At 39.9% G+C, this 17,946-nt stretch overlaps 1 protein-coding gene across 1 annotated transcript in view; it reads right to left on the reverse strand.

Moving 5' to 3' along the window:
- Positions 1-823: 823 nt before the first annotated feature.
- The window catches only part of SLC30A8 (solute carrier family 30 member 8), a 35,303-nt gene continuing 18,180 nt past the window's right edge, over positions 824-17,946 (reverse strand). Inside the window, exons 3-8 of the mRNA XM_045899191.2 lie at positions 15,939-16,085; positions 13,258-13,411; positions 9,436-9,586; positions 7,762-7,867; positions 3,633-3,767; positions 824-2,261 (exon numbers count right to left, since the gene is read on the reverse strand). Of these exons, the coding sequence (XP_045755147.1) occupies positions 2,116-2,261; positions 3,633-3,767; positions 7,762-7,867; positions 9,436-9,586; positions 13,258-13,411; positions 15,939-16,085 (839 nt within the window). The 3' untranslated portion in view covers positions 824-2,115. The remainder of the gene's footprint in view (positions 2,262-3,632; positions 3,768-7,761; positions 7,868-9,435; positions 9,587-13,257; positions 13,412-15,938; positions 16,086-17,946) is intronic.

Below are 17,946 nucleotides of genomic sequence, written 5' to 3' on the forward strand. Positions count from 1 at the left end.
GTCTCTCAAATAAATAAATCTTAAAATATTAATCTTAACAGGTAAACATGAGTATACCTTCCATATAGTCTTTTCTTTGTCTAGAATGCCCTTTTCTTTATCTGTCTAGGGAAATTCCAGACACAAGTCAGAGTCCAACATGACTGTCACTTCAATGACATGAAGCCTCAGTGGCCATGCCCACGCAGCAATGCCCCTTTATACCCCATCTGCATGTTTGCAATTCAAGATATTACTGTAGGTATCTGGGTATGTGTCTGAATCCCCCACTCAGTGACCTCCTTTGGTTGAAGTTCTTTTATTTTTAAAAATTTTTTAAAGATTTTATTTATTTGAGAGAGAGAGAGAGACAGCAAGAGAGGGAACACAAGCAGGGGCAGTGGGAGAAGGAGAAGCAGGCTTCCCGCTGAGCAGAGAATCCAATGGGGGGCTCGATCCTAGGACCCTGGCATCATGACCTGAGCCAAAGGCAGACACTTAACAACTGAGCCACCCAGGTGCTCCTGGTTGAAGTTCTTTTAGATTCCAGCTATTCTTTAGAATATCTCTGGGTATGTTAAAAAAAAAAAAAATACAGACGTTTAGATTCCAAACCAGACCCATTGACTCAAAATTTCCAGGATGTAGGCCTGTACATCTTTATTTTACTTTAAGCTACAATCAGTGCTAGAAGCATGGAATTATATAATCAGTGACTCTGAATGAGAAAATCTTGCCTTGCCAACTGCACTTGCTCATCTCTCCTCCCTGATGTCCTCCATGTTTTTTAATTCACCGCTCACTTAGTACCCTCCAGCCACAAGGGCCTTCCTCATTTCCTCCCATGCACCAAATTCTTTCTTCTTGGTGCCACTCATGCTCTTGCTTCTTCTAGAATGTACTTCCTCCTATAATTCATTTGGCTATCGCCTACTTATCTGTTCAGGTCTCAACTTGGATGCTGTTTCTTCAGAGAGGATCTCCACTGACTTCCCCCAATCTAAACCAGGCTCTCTTCTTTCATCACTTGCCACTATTTGTAGTACATTCCTGGTGTTTATTGGTGGAATGCCTGTCTCCCCAACAAAAGGGAAGGAGCTCCATGAACATAAAGACCACATTGACATAATTCACCAATGCTCAGTTCATAGCCTGCATTGACAAATTATTTTTGAATGAATGGATAAATAAATGACATTGGTTAAGTTACTTAACCTCTGTGAGCCTATGTCCTTATCTACAATGATGGTATTAATTCCAACTTTCCAAAGTTGACATTCAAATAAAATGAAGTGACACATCTAAATAGCCTGGTACAATACCTAGACAATAGTTGGGACTCCATCAGTATTATTCAGGATCTGGGAGTTCTTAATTCTTCGACTGAATTATTTCCCATGTGACCTGGGACAAGAACCCTGATGCTCTGTGCCTCCTTATTTTATTATTAGTTCACACTACATGAAAACACTCAAAAAGCAGCAATTTCATAATTTGTCCAGAGCTTTTATACAGACAAATAAAATATCATTCAATGGTTTCAGCATATTAAAACATAATTTGTAAGCAAGAGGGAAAGAGGATATTTGTACCCCATTTGGTGAATAGTGATGTGGATATGGAGCAAAAAGATAATGCTCAAAATCATATTATAACATGGGGAGAGAGTCAAGTTATAGTGGGTGTTAGGTCTCCAGAATCTCTTTTAACCTGGCTTGGCTGTTCTTCTTTTGCTTCTCATGTTTTGGGAGAATTCCTAGGTGCCGACTCTAATAAGACTTTGCCGAGTTCAATTTTACCCACTCATCCTCAGGATACATTATTGAAGGGAGATGAACTTTTTATTGCCTCTGGCTACAAACAGCTGTTACTTCAGCCCCAGTCAGGAACAGTCTATACACACATTCCTGTAATTGAACACAGCTACTGATGAGTCGATAATCCAATTGGCTGATGAATCTAAATGGATTTTCATCTATGGTGGATGGAGCTAAATAAAGAAGGATAAAAGGTGCACTGTACAGTGTCATGAATTTCTCAAACTTATTCCTTTGGTTCTTTATTTCTTGTGTGCTGGAAACCACAGAGCAGCATATAGTGGCCCGTCAAATGCGAGAAGTCGATGTTGTGACTGAACTAGTCCTGGGGGTCTTCACAGAAAAAGCAGTCGGGGTCCTGGTCAGCTGGAGATTCCATCTGAATGGTGAGTGAGTGCAGAGCAAAGCTATTGCTGAGGACTTTAACAATCTCTCTCCGAACAACCTGGCTGTCACGGCTGGCTACTGTTGAGAAAGAACCATGGTAAGATTGGCACTGATTGCACACACGTGGGTGACTGCTACATTTCCAGCTTCAAGTACTTTGTCTTTGACCTGATGGGAGGGGCGTAGGTGGGGCACTCAGAAGAAGCCATGTTGCCTCTGACAGCTCCGTTGGCACAGACAAAACGGGGAAATTCGAGTGCGGCAAAGTACCCATCACTGTGGGAACTCTTCCTGCCCACAGTTCTCTCTGGGGTCTGGCACACTTAGAAGCTGAGCATGGGAGGGGAGATAAGGCCTGAAGGAAGCTAAGACACAGCTATTTATTTCTTATATGGCCCTTTCCACCAGTCCCCAGAGCTCTCTGGGTTGCAGCCCTTGTATCTCATCAGCATTTATATCAAGACTAGTGATAGGAACAGGGAAACATTTAGAGCTCCCAACAAACTGTTCTTAGAGCAGCAATCTCACCGCCGTCTTTTCTCTTGTCCCAAAAGGCATCTGGAGACTGTAAGTTTCCCTCCATAGTAACCTGACTGCTTACTAGATTCTTCCATCTGCAGTGAAATATTGGTGTAGCAGATGCTATAAATTACCTGTAGCCAGATCTGAGCCTCTCAGCAAAGATGATGATGTCAAAGAAAGCATAGTCCTCAAATGCCTGTCACTGTCGTTGCTGTAGCCTGCCTCTACGTGACTTCTTGAGTTATTTTTTAGCTGCCTGACGTATCATTTCGCCTGAGCTGTCTTCCTGAGGCAGTGAGGGATCCTCTCCCTTCCCCGTCTCCACTGCCTATTTCCCCAGGCCAAGGACACATAATGGACAAATTACCTTCTACTTGAGAAAGTAGTTTTTAGAATAAACCCAACATCCTAAGAATTATCTCACATGATTACAGAATTTCTAACCATCCAGTGAGGGAACCACCATTAAACCCTGCTAGCACGTCTTTTAGCTTATTAGAACCTTAAAGATGGGACCTATGTCTCCTTCATCTTTTTATCTTCAGTGATACACAGAGCATCTTAGACACAGGAAATATTCAACGAAGATTTATTGTTGACTTCATCCCATTATTTAACTGATTGGGTACCAACTCAAACAGGTGAGGTCTGGTTTTCAGAGTCTAAGACCTTGAAGTCTGGGTGGCATTTAAACCATCTATTCTACCTGATACGCTCTGCAGTCTGCCTCAAGGGGTGCCTTCAGTATTATTGTTGCTACGATAAATTTGACCAGAGGTGCTTTCAAAGGACTTGGTAAAAGGAAACACTCCACAGTTGTTTTGATAGGCAATGGACACTACAGGCAGCTCTACAGAAAGGAGGGAAATTATTGAGTTTACAGGACAAGGACTGAATTTTGGCAGAGTATTTACAGAACACACTGACCTGCAGCAACATGAGCTGAGAGAATCACTTGGTTCATTGCTAGAGACCAGATGTGCAAGCTGTGCACAGACACCACTCCATCCACCGCTAAGATGCGCTCTTTCACATCATTATAATTCAGGTTCTTTGGCACACCTGACAAGAGGAAAGGGAGGGACGGAGGTTGTTTTTATTTAACTAAATACAGCTCATCCACATGGCTAAAAGGGGCCGCAAAATCTCCTCCGGAATATCAATGTGCCCTCCCCCTTTCTGGTTTCTGACTTCAGGTGTTTACAATTCAAATTCACCTGACTCTTTCAAAGGGTTTAACATCAAAGACTGTTTGCAGATGTTATGCAATAACCAACAATAGTAATCATTCTCTGTTTTTGGTGTGTGTTATTAAACCAACTGAGCTTTTTCTAATGATCTTTGCATACACTCTAGAAAGCAAAATGAAGAAACATGGGACTTGGTATCAAGTAATTCTGGGTTAGCACTCTGACCACAGCTACCATGAATTTACCCAAATCTTGGAACTTCTCTGATCCTCAGCACATCTGTGGTTAAAATAGGGACAGAAAGAGCAATAGGTATACTAAGTTCTTTGAGGAGCAAATGGAAAAATATCTGCTCTTTATACACTTGCAATGCTATGTAAATAGTAGTTATCCAACAAGTCACTTACTGAACTGTGTTAATAGTTGCTACTAACATTATAATGCCATCTTATTACTCAGTTTATAGAATTTTTATTGATTTATGTGCATTAGTCAGGGTTTATTGGTTCAGGTCTCATAATGTCAGAGTTTGACATCATCCTTGCTTCTAAAGGAATGGTGTAGGGCCACAGAAGAAGGTAGGGGCCCTGTCAGCCAATCAACAATTCTTTTGGGCTGAAGGAACTGGGGTTTCTCTAGCTTGAAGAAGTGAAAGCTCAGGGCAGAAGGATCACTTTTCTCAAACATTGCAAGGATTGTCATTTGGAAGATGAGAGGCTATGAAAGTGTAAGGGTCCTTGCTTTGGCTAGAGAGAAGGCAAGCCAATGGTAGGTTAGAATTGTAAAACACATCAATTTAATATCAGTTTTTTTTTTTATCAACTCAACCAGCATAACACTGATAAAGCCACTTGATGCAATAAGTAAATCCCTGCCAACTAACGATGACCCAAAGAGGATGCTGTAGAAGAGATTTCTAAGGATGACCACATTTTAACTTCTACTTCAATCATATATACACAACATGAACACCTGCTGTGTTTGTTAAAAATAAATATGCCTTAGCTCCATTCCAGTTCTTCCAAAGAAAATTTCTATGGATGAGGCTCTGAAATTGACATGCTTTCGAAGTGGCTCTCCACCTTGAATGCACGTTAGTATCATCAGAGGAGATTTTAGGAATCCTGATTGCCAGGTTACATCTAAGACCAATTAAATCAGACCCTCTGGGGATAAGATGAAGCATCACTATTTTTATAGCTCATTTGGTGACTAACAGCCAAGTTTGAGAACCATTGCACTAACGTTTACAAACCACTGGGCAGCTCTAGTTCTCAAGCTTGGCTGCATGTTAAAAAAACATCAAAGCCAGCCCCCACCTGAGTCAATTAATCAGAATCTCTGGGTATGGGGCCTGGGCATAAGTATTTTAAAAAGCTTCCCAAAAGATTAGAATGAGCAGTTAGTCAAGAACAACTTAGTTAAAGGAATAGGGAATCCTTAACCCTCCTTTTCCAGGATTTAAGAACTTTGCTCATGGGGATTTCCTTCTTGGAGCTAATATTAAAATTCTCTACAGTTTTAGTTTAGTTTAATCCCACTTCATATTGTTTCATGGAGGTAACAAGGAGCTGGTTCATATTGTTTCATGGAGGTAACAAAGAGCATGTTCTTTTACTCTGTGAGCTGCACAGAGCTCAGGGCACTAGAAACAAAAGAGTTCTTAGATTAGCCATAGAAGTGTATGGAGTCATGGTCGACACTGTTATATTGTAATGATAATAACGCACCTTTACTGAGAAACTACCATATGTCAAGGTTTATGCTAAGTACTGTATTCATAGTGATTAGCTTACTTAATAGAGATAAGAACTTTAAGAGCTAATTATCAATGTCACAATTCCTATTTAATTGGGAGAGAGGAAATTGGGAGTCAGAGAGGTTAAGAACCATTGCTAAGGCCAAATAGAGAAGGGGGACATCAGATTCTCAAGTCCATGCTCTGAGTGTGAAATGTTATACCAATAGAGTCTAAGTCTTGCAACCCAAAATTGATTATTATGCCTAATGTGTCATCTCTGAGGAGTTTCATGTGACCCTCTGAAGACCTATTGTCCTCATCTAGGACCCTTGAGATGAAATCACAAGCCCACTACCCCCTTCCCTCTTGCCTCACTTATCTCTTTACTTTTATGGAGAACACAAATCCACTGTTACTTATTTTACTCTCTAGAATAATGTTGACAAGCAAGAGGAAATGTTCCCAGTGGTCTTCAGTGCTCCATCATATATTAGAAATTTTTTTCCTGAGAGAGAGCCTGCAGACATATCAATGCATCCAGGAAAATACCCAAATTAGTGTTTAAAAAATAATTACTCAGGTTAATAAATATATGAAAAATCACTCAATATCTCTCATAATGAAGGAATTGCATATGGAATCAAAAACCTATAATATTTCACCTATCAGATTAGAAAAGAATCAACATCTTGATAATACTCAATGATGGCGAGGATGTGAGGAAATGGGCATTCTCGCATGCTGTTTGTGGGAAAGAAATTGATATGGTATCTTTGGTAGAAATGGCAATATCTACCAAATTTTAAAATGCATATAACTTTTGAAACAGCAATACCACTTCTAGGAGTTACACTACAGATATACAAGCATTAAAAATATATATGTGCAGAATGGTAATTACACTGTTATTTCTAATATCTATCAATAAGCAAGTACATGCATGCAGTGGAATACTTTGTACCATGGAAAGGAATAGGGTGTATCTCTGTATGTGCTAATACGGACAAACCTCCAAGTGAAGAAAATAAAGTGCAGAACAAAATATGTATCAATGCATAATTCTGTTTGTACAAAAAAAAGATATATATACTCTATAGATACATATATATTTCAGGTACATATATATGTAAATGCATAAATATTTTTGGACAGATACATTTCAACTTATTAGTAGGTGTTACCCTTGAAGAATGGGATTGAGATTTCAAAGGTGGAAAAGTGGGGAGACTTTTTATAATTTTATACCTTTCCATATTTTTAGAAAACTTCATTAAGTACAAGTACTCTAACAGTTATAGTGCCCAACGGGACAAAACCCTTAAACGTGTACTCAGCGGTGAATCCTAAGGAAGTGTGGGCTTTTGTCTAGGCACCTGCGCTCTGAGACTGTATTGGCCTTATGTCAAAATGTGCTGGACAAAAAAGAAAAGGTTAAGCCAAGGTCTGGATAGTTTTGATCATCTGAATGCTTGATGTGATGCAACCCTCTAATTCTGATTGAATTTTCTAGGTGCCACTCTCAGTGCCCTCATGTAGTAACCCTTTAAATGCTATGAAAAGACTATTCCAGTTGTTCTCAAAGTGTGGTCCCTGAACCAGCAGCATCAGCATCTTGTTAGAAATTCAAATTCTTGGGCCTCACTCTAGACTGGTTCAGGAATATGGGGGTGGACCCAGCAGATCCCAAGTGATTCTGATGCACTGAAGTTGGAGGACTGCTGGCCTGGTCTAACAGGGGTTTTAGGCAAGCCCTTCATAGGAGTTATAATGCTGTCTGAGAGAGAGATCATTCAATTTTTCTTAGGTATTTTCCATATATTTAGGGAGGAATTTATGTTTTTGCAATATCTCCCTCAATATCTATCCTTAGTATTTGTACATATTGTTTTTATACTGTGCCATATTATTATTTAATGGTTGCTGGAGGAAAAGAGAAGCCAGTTTTTTTTTTTTTTATTTGTTCCCATACAAATAAAAATCATTTTGTTTTCACAAAAATTCCTTACAAATTTATATTTTCCTTAGAATGCAAATTAACGGTGAACATGCCTTGATGCCATTCCCTTCTGTGATTATAGGGAAGAGAAAACATTGATCCTGGAAATAATAATAAAGTCACTCCTACCTTCCATGAGTAAGATGGAAAAGTCCTTTAAGACAGTGATGGTGCTGGCCAGAACCAGGATGGAAAAGACAAATGTGCAGATTGGGTCAGCCATTTTATAGTCTGGCTAGAAAATAAAGGGACTTCAGTTAACTGAATTCAGGCCCTCCATGCAAAAAGTCTGATTAATAAAATAAATAAACGTCCCCGCTTCTTTTTCACAGTCACCCTTTCACCTCCCTGACACTTGACATCCAACTCAGAGCCAAGACTTCCTGAAGACTCAATCCTTCTTTTAAGCTTCAAACTATGTACAGGGAAAAATATCCTTGAGTGTTCTCTCCAAAGGCCTGATTTGACTTTTCTCAAATTAATAGAAGCGCAGAGTATGTGATGAAAATATGCACAAGTTTATACAATATTCAATGGCTTTTCAGCCTTCCTCATGATGAGAAGAAAGGGTATTACCTGCCCAGAGGTTGCATATGACCAAGGTCCAGCTGGAGCTTGGTCTTGGCAGACTGGGGTTAGTTCCTTTCTTTCCCTTTTCAGGATGACACATATTCGAGGCAGGCATCTTTGATTAAGTCCTAAGAGTATGAGCTGAGGCCTCATTCTTGCACTGTCTCACCACCGGCGCCCTTAGCCTCAGGCTGAGGTACCTGGTCTTCTGCCCTTGATGAAGTTCTGTTCCACAGAAGAGTCCATGCCTCATTACCTCTGAGAAACTCTCAAACTCCACTAACCAGTACAAGTTTGAACAATTTTGCCTTAAACTTAAAGCTTTCAATGAATATTTGTTCAATTGAATTCAGATACATCTTTATAATTTTTATTTATGTGTTTTCATTTTTTAGTAAAAATGATAAGGAATTCCTGCTAACTGGATGATCAAGATGCAAATGAGAGAGCTAAATGCTCTTCTCCATTACCCCCCACCTATATCCCAACCCACTTCTGTTAGTTCTTGGTCTAACAGATCTGTAGTAAATGTTTGTTTAGGGTCAGAGGTTCATCTAGGATCCATCCAACTTCTTATTAATACCCTGATTTTGAGAGGAGAATTATCTTTCCCCCATTGTGGGTGCTATTGGTGGGGCAGTCAATCAGGTGCTCTCCCTCCCCAGCCAAGCAGCAGGTAAAAGACCCAACCTTAGTCTGTTGGACTCTCTTTCCCAGAAATATGACTCCCCAGCAGAATGACAAGAAATGGGGAAAAAAAAATTGTTGAATCACATTCATTTCTGCATTGGTACCTGGGACAGAATGTGGATAAGTTTCTAAAATCTAAGATACCCAATGTTGCCCTTATTTCTACCTTGATTTCTGTCCAAGAGTACATCTAGTAAATTTCAGCCAATAAATATATTTTTGCTTAAGTAAGCTAGACATCTTTTCTGTTGCATACAACCCAAGAAACTTAAGGTATCCATGGTGTTCACCTTAACTCCATGACAAAAGGAACTACTTTCTGGAAAGACTGATAGCCCTACAGTTGAAGACAGAGCACTTAGGAATTTGGAAAGTCTAAGATTTCAGGCTTTGAACATTTGTTTGCTTGTGTAAACCCTGCAAAGCAGTTGGTATAGACAAATAGGCTGTCCACCCTCATTTAAGTTAATATTGACAGGTCAGCTTCTGTACTACCTAATCTATAAACGTACTATGACAATGAGTAAACTCAAACATTCTCACCTTAAAGTAGATAATAAGTGCGCTGGTTAACACACTGATGCTCTGCAATAGATCTCCAAGGGCATGCACAAAAGCCGCTCTGACACTGGCATTAGCTTGCATGTCTTTGTGATTGTGGTTGGAGTGTCCTTGGTGCAGAATCACACTTAGCCTGAAAGAGAGAAGGGTGTTCTTGGCACATGAGATTAGCCCTTGAAAACCTATGCAGCATAATGGAGAGTTGGCAAGAACATGTATTATGCAGGGTCGCAGAGAGTTGAAATATTAAGGCTGTAAAATGTCCTATTTTGGACTAATTTTGAAAACACATGTACCATAGAATTTTAAATTTGTACACAAGGACAGACAACAAAAGTTCACCTCGGTTTTCTCTTCCATCTACCCAGTGCTACTCTGGTTCACATGAAAACTGGCAATCATCCCTCCCTAGATGAAACAATTTGACAATGAGGAGAGGAAATACCATTTATTGAGGGTCTACTGAATGTTGGGCGCTAAGCTAGGCTTAAAGCTGAGCTTTGGTGGGAGCTAAATTAAACATACTGGTTTCAAATGCAAAAAGCGGCATAAGGGGTAAAACAAAATAAGAAAATATCACCAAGGTCAGATTTTTAAAAATATTTTATTTTACTCAATTTTGTGCATTTCTGTGAGAACTTAAAAATCTGAATAATTTTTTAGTGGCCAATGATGATAGTCATGTGTTTGTATATATGTAGCTATTAACAAGAAACTAAAATATATTAATATATTTTAAATATATGTGTGTAAATATGTATGTAATTTAACATGCAAATGTATATAGAAATGTACATATATAAACATATGTATATTTTATATGGTCCTAAGAGTATGAGCTGCGGCCTCATTCTCTATATATAACATACAGCAAAATTTAACATCTCCTATCCAAGTCAAAGAGATAAGTATTAGGCACTATAAATTATGTAACTGATTTTATTTTGGAACAAAGGTTTTAAAAAAATGATTGTTTAGTACCACATATCCCAGTCTATTTGTTGGTAAAGTATCTGTTAAATCTAAGGTCATCACCACAAAGTGGAATGACTGCCATCCAGCAAGATTTGATCATTACATAATGTACAGCTTTTAGATGGTTGCTGCTTGGGCAGAAATTCACCCTTGATTGATAGTTACCACTTAAGAATCTTCAGACAGCCTGATATAGCTCACAGTTAAACATACTCTCTTTCTAGGTCTATTCATGTGTGCTTATCATATTGTCATTCATTCTTTTACTCATTTTATTAAAAAAAAAAAACAACTTATGTAGAGGCTCTTGTGTGCCAGGCACTGTTAAATGCTTGGGGTATTAAAGGTGAGTGAAAGAGACACGGTCCCTCCCCCAAGTAGCTTTAAGAATGATGGAGATGGCAGAGATTTTAAAAAGACCCAGATAAATAAAAATTCTAATCTTAGTAGGTGTACTAAGAACTGGGTACTCTGGGTAACACAACAGGGAAGTCTGATTTCGTTAGACAAAGAAATTGAGTTGGATTCAAAAGGTTATGGTAGAGTTAAATTACAGGCTGGAGGGGAGAGAATGTTTCAGGCAGAGAAAACAGCATGCGACAGCCTTAAGGCTCTATTAATAATCTTTGTCCTAGGATCCCTTTGCAACTTCTATTAGAACCTTCTGTCCTGATTTTGGGTCTCCACGGAATAGATTTATTCCCAAACTATAGTTCTGATATTTCTGTATTCAGACAACACAGCATTTAGCAACACTTGAAACCTATAATCCTGGTTCTGGGAGAAAACATTATAGTCACTCAGTATCTTTATCCATAAATGACTACCTATTTGCACAGGGAAGTCACCACTTTTCAATTCCCTTGCCTTTGTAAGTATGAGAAACACCTGCAGCGTTAAGGTCAAAGTTCAAAAGCAGTTGCAGTAAAAGGAAAATTTGGATGGTATCTATTTAGAAAGTCAAACTTGATCATCAAGTTTCTAGATGTATGCGGTAGTTAGCTAGGTGTATCCTTCATACTCATGTAGCATCGACACAACCTATGTGACATATGACTCTCATGAAATTATTAATATTTTCATTTTCCCTGCTGGACATATTGTTCTCCTTATGCAAAGACAATGTTATTGACCCCCAGTCAGCAGCACATGTGCTCTGCCTTATTTGTCTCCTTGTGGTGATAGATTTGCATTGATCTCCACACACTTTTTCTCCTGGTTCCAATATGAAACACATTTTCAAGTTAGCTGGATGGAAATAGGAATCTACTCAATAATAGCAGTCAAAATACCACTCTTCTAATTGTTTAGCTCAGAGATTTCAAGCAATGATTTACACACTAAGAGGTAAGGAACTGAGGCAGGCATAAGGTAAGGAGATTAGAGTGACCTGAGGAGCTTTTTCAAAATGTACACATTCAGAATTTCCTCTAATACCAGGGATTCCACTGTGCCCTCTCTTAAAAGACACTCTTTAAAATTCGATTCTTCTATCACTGTCTTCTTCACTTTCATGTATAAGCTCACCTCATAGCATGTGTCATGTTGCATTGCAAGATAGATAATACATAGTATGTATGAGTCTTTTTTTTTTTTCTGCTATAACAAGTTACCACAAAGCTTTTGTGGTTAGAACAACATAAATTTATTATCTTATAGTTCTGGAGGTCAGAAGTCTAAAATGGGTGTGCAGGACTGCATTCCTTATGGAGACTCTAGGAGAGAATTCATTGTCTTACCTTTTCCAGCTTCGGGAGGTCACATACATTCCTTGGCTCCAGGATCCTTTCTCTATCTTCAAAGCCAGCAATACAACATCTTCCCTTCACTCTGACCTCAAGTGTCCCTCTTATTTACAAGAACCTTTCTGGTCACATTGGGCCTGTCTGGATAACCCAGGATAATCTCCCCATCTCAAAATCCCATCCTTAACTTAATCACATTTGCAAAGTTCCTTTTGCTATGTAAGTTAACATACTTAGAAGTTCCAAGGATTAGAATGTGGAAATCTTTGAGGGACCATTATTCTGTCTACCATAGATGACTAATAGGTAGGTAGGTAGGTAGATAGATAATACAGTTTTAAGTAGGGTTGCCCAGAATCAAGCTATCAAATGGGAAGGAGCCAAACAACCAAAAAAGATCAAAGGCCTGGTCTCAGAACCCCCTGTCATAAACAATCAGCTCATTTGGGTAAGAGAAGAGCAATGTGGCAATGATCACGTGTCCAGTAAGACATCACATGTCTCATAAGAATGAATTAAGACTGCCTGGATAAGAGAATGGACCAACAGGTGGAAACTAAAGAGAGAGTTTAGGAGAGAGTTTAGCTAATGCAGCTTAAGAAGGAATTTTCGTGCAGTCACAATGATGCAAAGATAAAATAGGCTGCTTTGGAGAAAAATAAATTCCCTGTTATTAGTTCTGTTAAAATATATGACACTAATGACTATTTTATAGGGATGTTGCAAAAGAGAATTCAAAAGTAGGAAGGGAACTGAAGTAAATAAAATTTAAGGTCCTTTCCAGCCCAGCCCTCTGGGAACCCATAATGTGTTCATGTAACAAAAACTAAGTAGGAATAAGTCATATCCCATATGGAACCATCAATATGCATGAGAGAGCAGACTGGCTAGGAGCTCGATTCTGGGCCTAGTGGATCTAGATTCGGATCCTGGCTCTTCACTATCTCATTGGCAATTTATTCACTTTACCATCTTCACTAGTAGAGAAATTAAACAAAAACAAACAGCATCAACAGAAACCCCACCACCTGCGTCCACACAGGGTTCAAGACAAGCTTTATGGGCAGTGTGTGGGGTGACTTACATAATGTTAGCTGCCACAGCACAGCCTGAAACAATGATCATCACAGTCGCCTGGATCTGGTAATCAGGGTAGAGCAGGCGTTCACATGCCAGGTACACCAACACCCCAGTCAGCACCCAGACGCACAAGATGGACAGCAGGGCACCAAGGATCTCTAGGGATTCAAGCACACAGACACCCATACACAAAGACTTTGTCAATCGCCTTAACCTCCCAAGAGTCATAAGACATTCCTGTTCCTTGACGTACCCCCCTCCCCTCAAAGAGGCTTTAAACTAGTTCACTCAGTGATTCACAAAGCAGAAGTGTGGATGGGTTTTAGCACTAAGATGAGACACTTCAATGTTGCGTTCATAAAACACCAGCGTCTGAGTTCATTATGCTCCATATTACTAAGTAATTTCTAGCAAATTTTTAAAGCATATTAATCGCTCTCTGCCATTGCTGTTTTCCTTGGGGATTTTAATTTAAACAGGTGCTAAAATGATTGAAATTTATTAGGAGATGAAATAATGAGACACAGAGAGTAAAATGTGTTTAGAAATTCTTAATTTCGTCACAAAACATTTACAATTTGTCAGTACTGGTACCTTGTGTGGAATAAAATAGTCACAAGGGAAGGCTTCAGAGGGTACTTGATGAAAATGAGTTTCACTTGCCAGCCCAGTGTATTATAAACACAGAGGCAAGCTCAGAGGTATATCAACACTCTGACGGCATTTTAAGAGCAACTATATGGAAAATAAGTATGAGTGGAGACATTTACATTAATATTTAAAAATAAGATAGTGTTCAGTCTGCAGGCCGAGTAAAGCACCTTTGCTCACTTAAGAGTTCCTTAACATCTCACCCTGATCTTTAACTTAACCTTGTAGGTAGGTACTAAAAGCCTAGGAGGGTCTAGAAATCTGGGACTCAGTGGCCAGGCACATTTGGTACTTTTGGCCTTCCCTCTTTTATTTTATTTTATTTATTATTATTATTATTATTATTTTTAAAGATTTTATTTATTTATTTGAGAGGGAGAAAATGAGAGACAGAGAGCACGAGAGGGAAGAGGGCAAAGGGAGAAGCAGACCCCCTGCCGTGCAGGGAGTCCGATGTGGGACTCGATCCCGGGACTCCAGGATCATGACCTGAGCCGAAGGCAGTCGCTTAACCAACTGAGCCACCCAGGCGCCCTGGCCTTCCCTCTTTTAAAGCAGAACAGTGTAACATACTGTTTTCCTAGTGTGGGGCTATTGTTTCCCAGACTTTGGTCATTTACACACAGCCTTCATGATTGTAACCACATCTGCATGCCACCTTTCTCATTAGCCACTTATATTTTTTTAATAAATTTATTTTTTATAACTTAGCTTCTTCCTAAACAAAGCCATCCATGAAATTACATGTGTGACAAGCTAGTTCATTTTCACCTATACGTCTCTAACAGGGCTGCCTCATATGGTAACCATCATCACATGTGACTGTTTCCATTTAAATTAAGTAAAATTAAAAATCCGGTTCTTCAGTAGCAGTAGCCACATTTAAAGTGCTCTATTAGGGCGCCTGCATGGTTCAGTCGGTTGAGCGTCCGACTCTTAATCTCAGCTCAGGTCCTGATCTCAGGGTCGTGAGTTCAAGCCCCACGTTGGGCTCCATGCTAGGCGTGGAGCCTACTTTAAAAAACTAATAAAATTTAAAAGAAAATAAAGTGCTCTATGGCCACATTATACTCTATATTATGGAACATTTCTCTTGAAGCAGAGAGTTCTAGTGAACAGCACTGGTCTTCTAGAGCATCAGTGCTCATGGGCTTCCATCACCGGGATGAGAAAATACAAGCAGTATTCTAAGTTCTCTCTGTGTTTACAAAACAGCTTTGATATATAGTATCAGAATGGGGAAAGTACATGTAAAAATATATACAGAAAAATGACAGGTGCGCAGCCAAAGATACGTGTTTTCCAAGCATAGCACTGTTCAGGGACTGAAAAGCATCTTCAGATCACATTGTCACAAATTCTTTTTATTGATGTTTATTGCCTCATCTCTCACTCTCCCTCTCCTTCTCTCTGCATGTTAAAGGATAGGCAATTCAAAACACTTGTGATGATAAATTGTTTGGTGTGAAATTAGAACTTCCTACCAGTTAAGCTTGAAAAACCACAGCCCACATTGTCAGTGTATAAGTTGTGGTCTGTATCTAGAGGCAGCTTTCAATGAAGGCTGACCATGTCAGCGTGTTGTCCACCCTTGCTCTGCCCTAAATTCTCCTTCCCATTCCATTCTTGACTTACCTGTGAGAAGTTCTTCAATCTCTCCAGCTGTCCTGGGCTCTCTGTACCTTAGTTTGCAAAATGGTAGAAGCTTTATCCCATCCTCCCTCCCAGATGCAGAGTAGCTTAATGAATGGTCTCGTGGCTATTCCTGTACACTGAGACCCTTGGGCTGGGGCGGTTGCTAAAGCGATACAGGTGTTCTTGTTGTCCTATTGCAGTAGAGGTAGTGCAATTAATCTGGCTTTTTGCCAAATCAACATTGAGAGCACGTGTTCCCATGCATACATCCTTTATATTCCTTGCACCGATGTGCCTCTAAGGGATTTTCGAACAAGGCTTTGCTTTGTTTCTTCTGTTTTTATCCTTGGTCTGACTGCACAGCTACTTTGCCATTAATGCTCAGTGGGTGAACTGTACCTGCCCGGTGCCATCCAAATGTCAGCTGCTTCGAAGGGGGCTTCGATGACAACCACAAGGAGAAGAGACTGAGCAGGAAACTGGTCAGGTCAATTAAGAGATGGGCAGCGTCTGTGATGACAGCAAGACTCCCAGCAACGTGCCCACCTAGGGGATGCAGAACATTACGTGGGATTAGGGCCCCAGAATGCAACTAGTTTCACACGCGTACTAACCACAGTTGGTGAAAGATGCCACAGACTCATAAAACTTTATAAGAAAAGGTCTTAACATGGATTCAGTCTACCTCTTCTTCCCAATTTGACAAAAAACTGACACCCAGAGAGTGTGTAGGATGTGAGCACATAGAAATGGATTTCAGGGGAGCGGCCATTCCTCAAAGAGCAAAGGGGCAGAGACTGGAAAGTGTGGGACACGTCTAGAGAACGTCCCAGTTAGATGGGGACATAAGAGTTCAAAAAGAATATGAAAAGATGAGGCTGGAGAGGTGTAGGCTGGGTTTGAAGAATCTTGCTCTTAAGGCTGAGGACCTGGGCTTCTGTCTGTAACCTAGGGGTTGCGGTCTGGCACACAGCTGTGTCTGCATTTGACTTGTGATTTTACTATCATCTTCACCACTTCCTTCTGCTCTACTAATTTGTATTATCCGCCTGAGTTCAAGACCCCTATTATGAATAGTGGGGAGCAGTAAAGGAAAGGGCTGGGGTCCTTGACTGTAATTACAACCCAATAAAGCATAGGAAGACAATGAATCATAGAACACTACATCAAAAACCAATGAAGTACTGTATGGTGACTAACAACATAATAAAAAAATTAAAAATTTAAAAATTAAAAAAAAAAAAAAGCATAGGAAGAGAACCCAAACCATGGCAATCCTGCCTTGCCTTTCTTTCTATTTGGTTTGCCTTCTCTACCTCCTTCTAGTTCCCCTTCGAGAAAAGACCTCCAGCCTCCAAAATAGAAGTTAGAAGAAACTTCTGTCTCTTCCTTCCCAAACAGGGCTCCTTGTTGGAGATCAATCTGGATTGCTCTTACTACTTCTTCCCCCCCAAAAAAGAGGTATTGCTGACCCATTGTCCTCCCGGCAGCTGTTTATTGCCTGTGTACGATGAGGCAACAGGGACTATCAGTCACCAGCCCCTCCATCATCAGACTCACCTTGTCTCAACTAATGATTTTTAAAAATCACATATATGGCTCATAATTGCAATAATCCCCACAGACCACTGGCTCTAGCTGTAGTTAATATCTGGTTTGTCAAAGTTTAATGGTCTGAAACAAAGTAGTCTCAAGCTTGTTACTGAGCTGTCAGTGCAAAAAAATCAGAATGATTCATTAGCCAAAAAGCAACATTTTGCTAACAAATCAGCTTTTCTTCCAGTTATTCTCTAATGTTGCTCTATCTGCCAAACTCGGGTCTGATAATAAAGCTGTGTTAATAATGCATTATTTCTTACATGAAGAATGGCTACATGCAGATTAGCAGCCGTCCACCATCTCAGCAAAGAACGATGGTGACAATTCCATGTGCTGGGCTCAAATTGTAGCCTAAGTCAAGGAAATGGAGTCCTATAGGGGTTCTTCAACAGGCTCAGCTGAATCAGGAGGCAACTGAGTGGGAAAAAGAACTTGCTTTGGAAGAAGCATATTTATATGGAGGCCCGGGAAGTGAGAACCAGTTTGCAACCATCATTGCTACTTATAAGAATAGCCCAGAAAACTGTGAGCAATCATGCTGAATCCTATGGAGAAAACTGTGTGCAAGAGGTAGTTTCTGACTGAACTTGCATTTGCTTCTGAAAGCATGGGGTATTATTGACAATGAACGCAGCCATCCAGCCCGTATTTATTGAGCCCTTGCTGTGTGCGGTACAGGGATGGGGTATACAAAGATAAACAGAGTTAAACACATCACAGTCTCTGTCTTCAGTGATCTCATTGTCCAACATGCACTGTACTGGAGACATGTGTGGTGGGCTAGAGGATCAGACAACCACTCTCCTTG

This window comes from Mirounga angustirostris, unplaced genomic scaffold (genome assembly GCF_029215605.1).
Source record: "Mirounga angustirostris isolate CCGP_5_RB_7025 unplaced genomic scaffold, mMirAng1.0.hap1 SCAF_4, whole genome shotgun sequence".
Lineage (NCBI taxonomy): Eukaryota > Metazoa > Chordata > Mammalia > Carnivora > Phocidae > Mirounga > Mirounga angustirostris.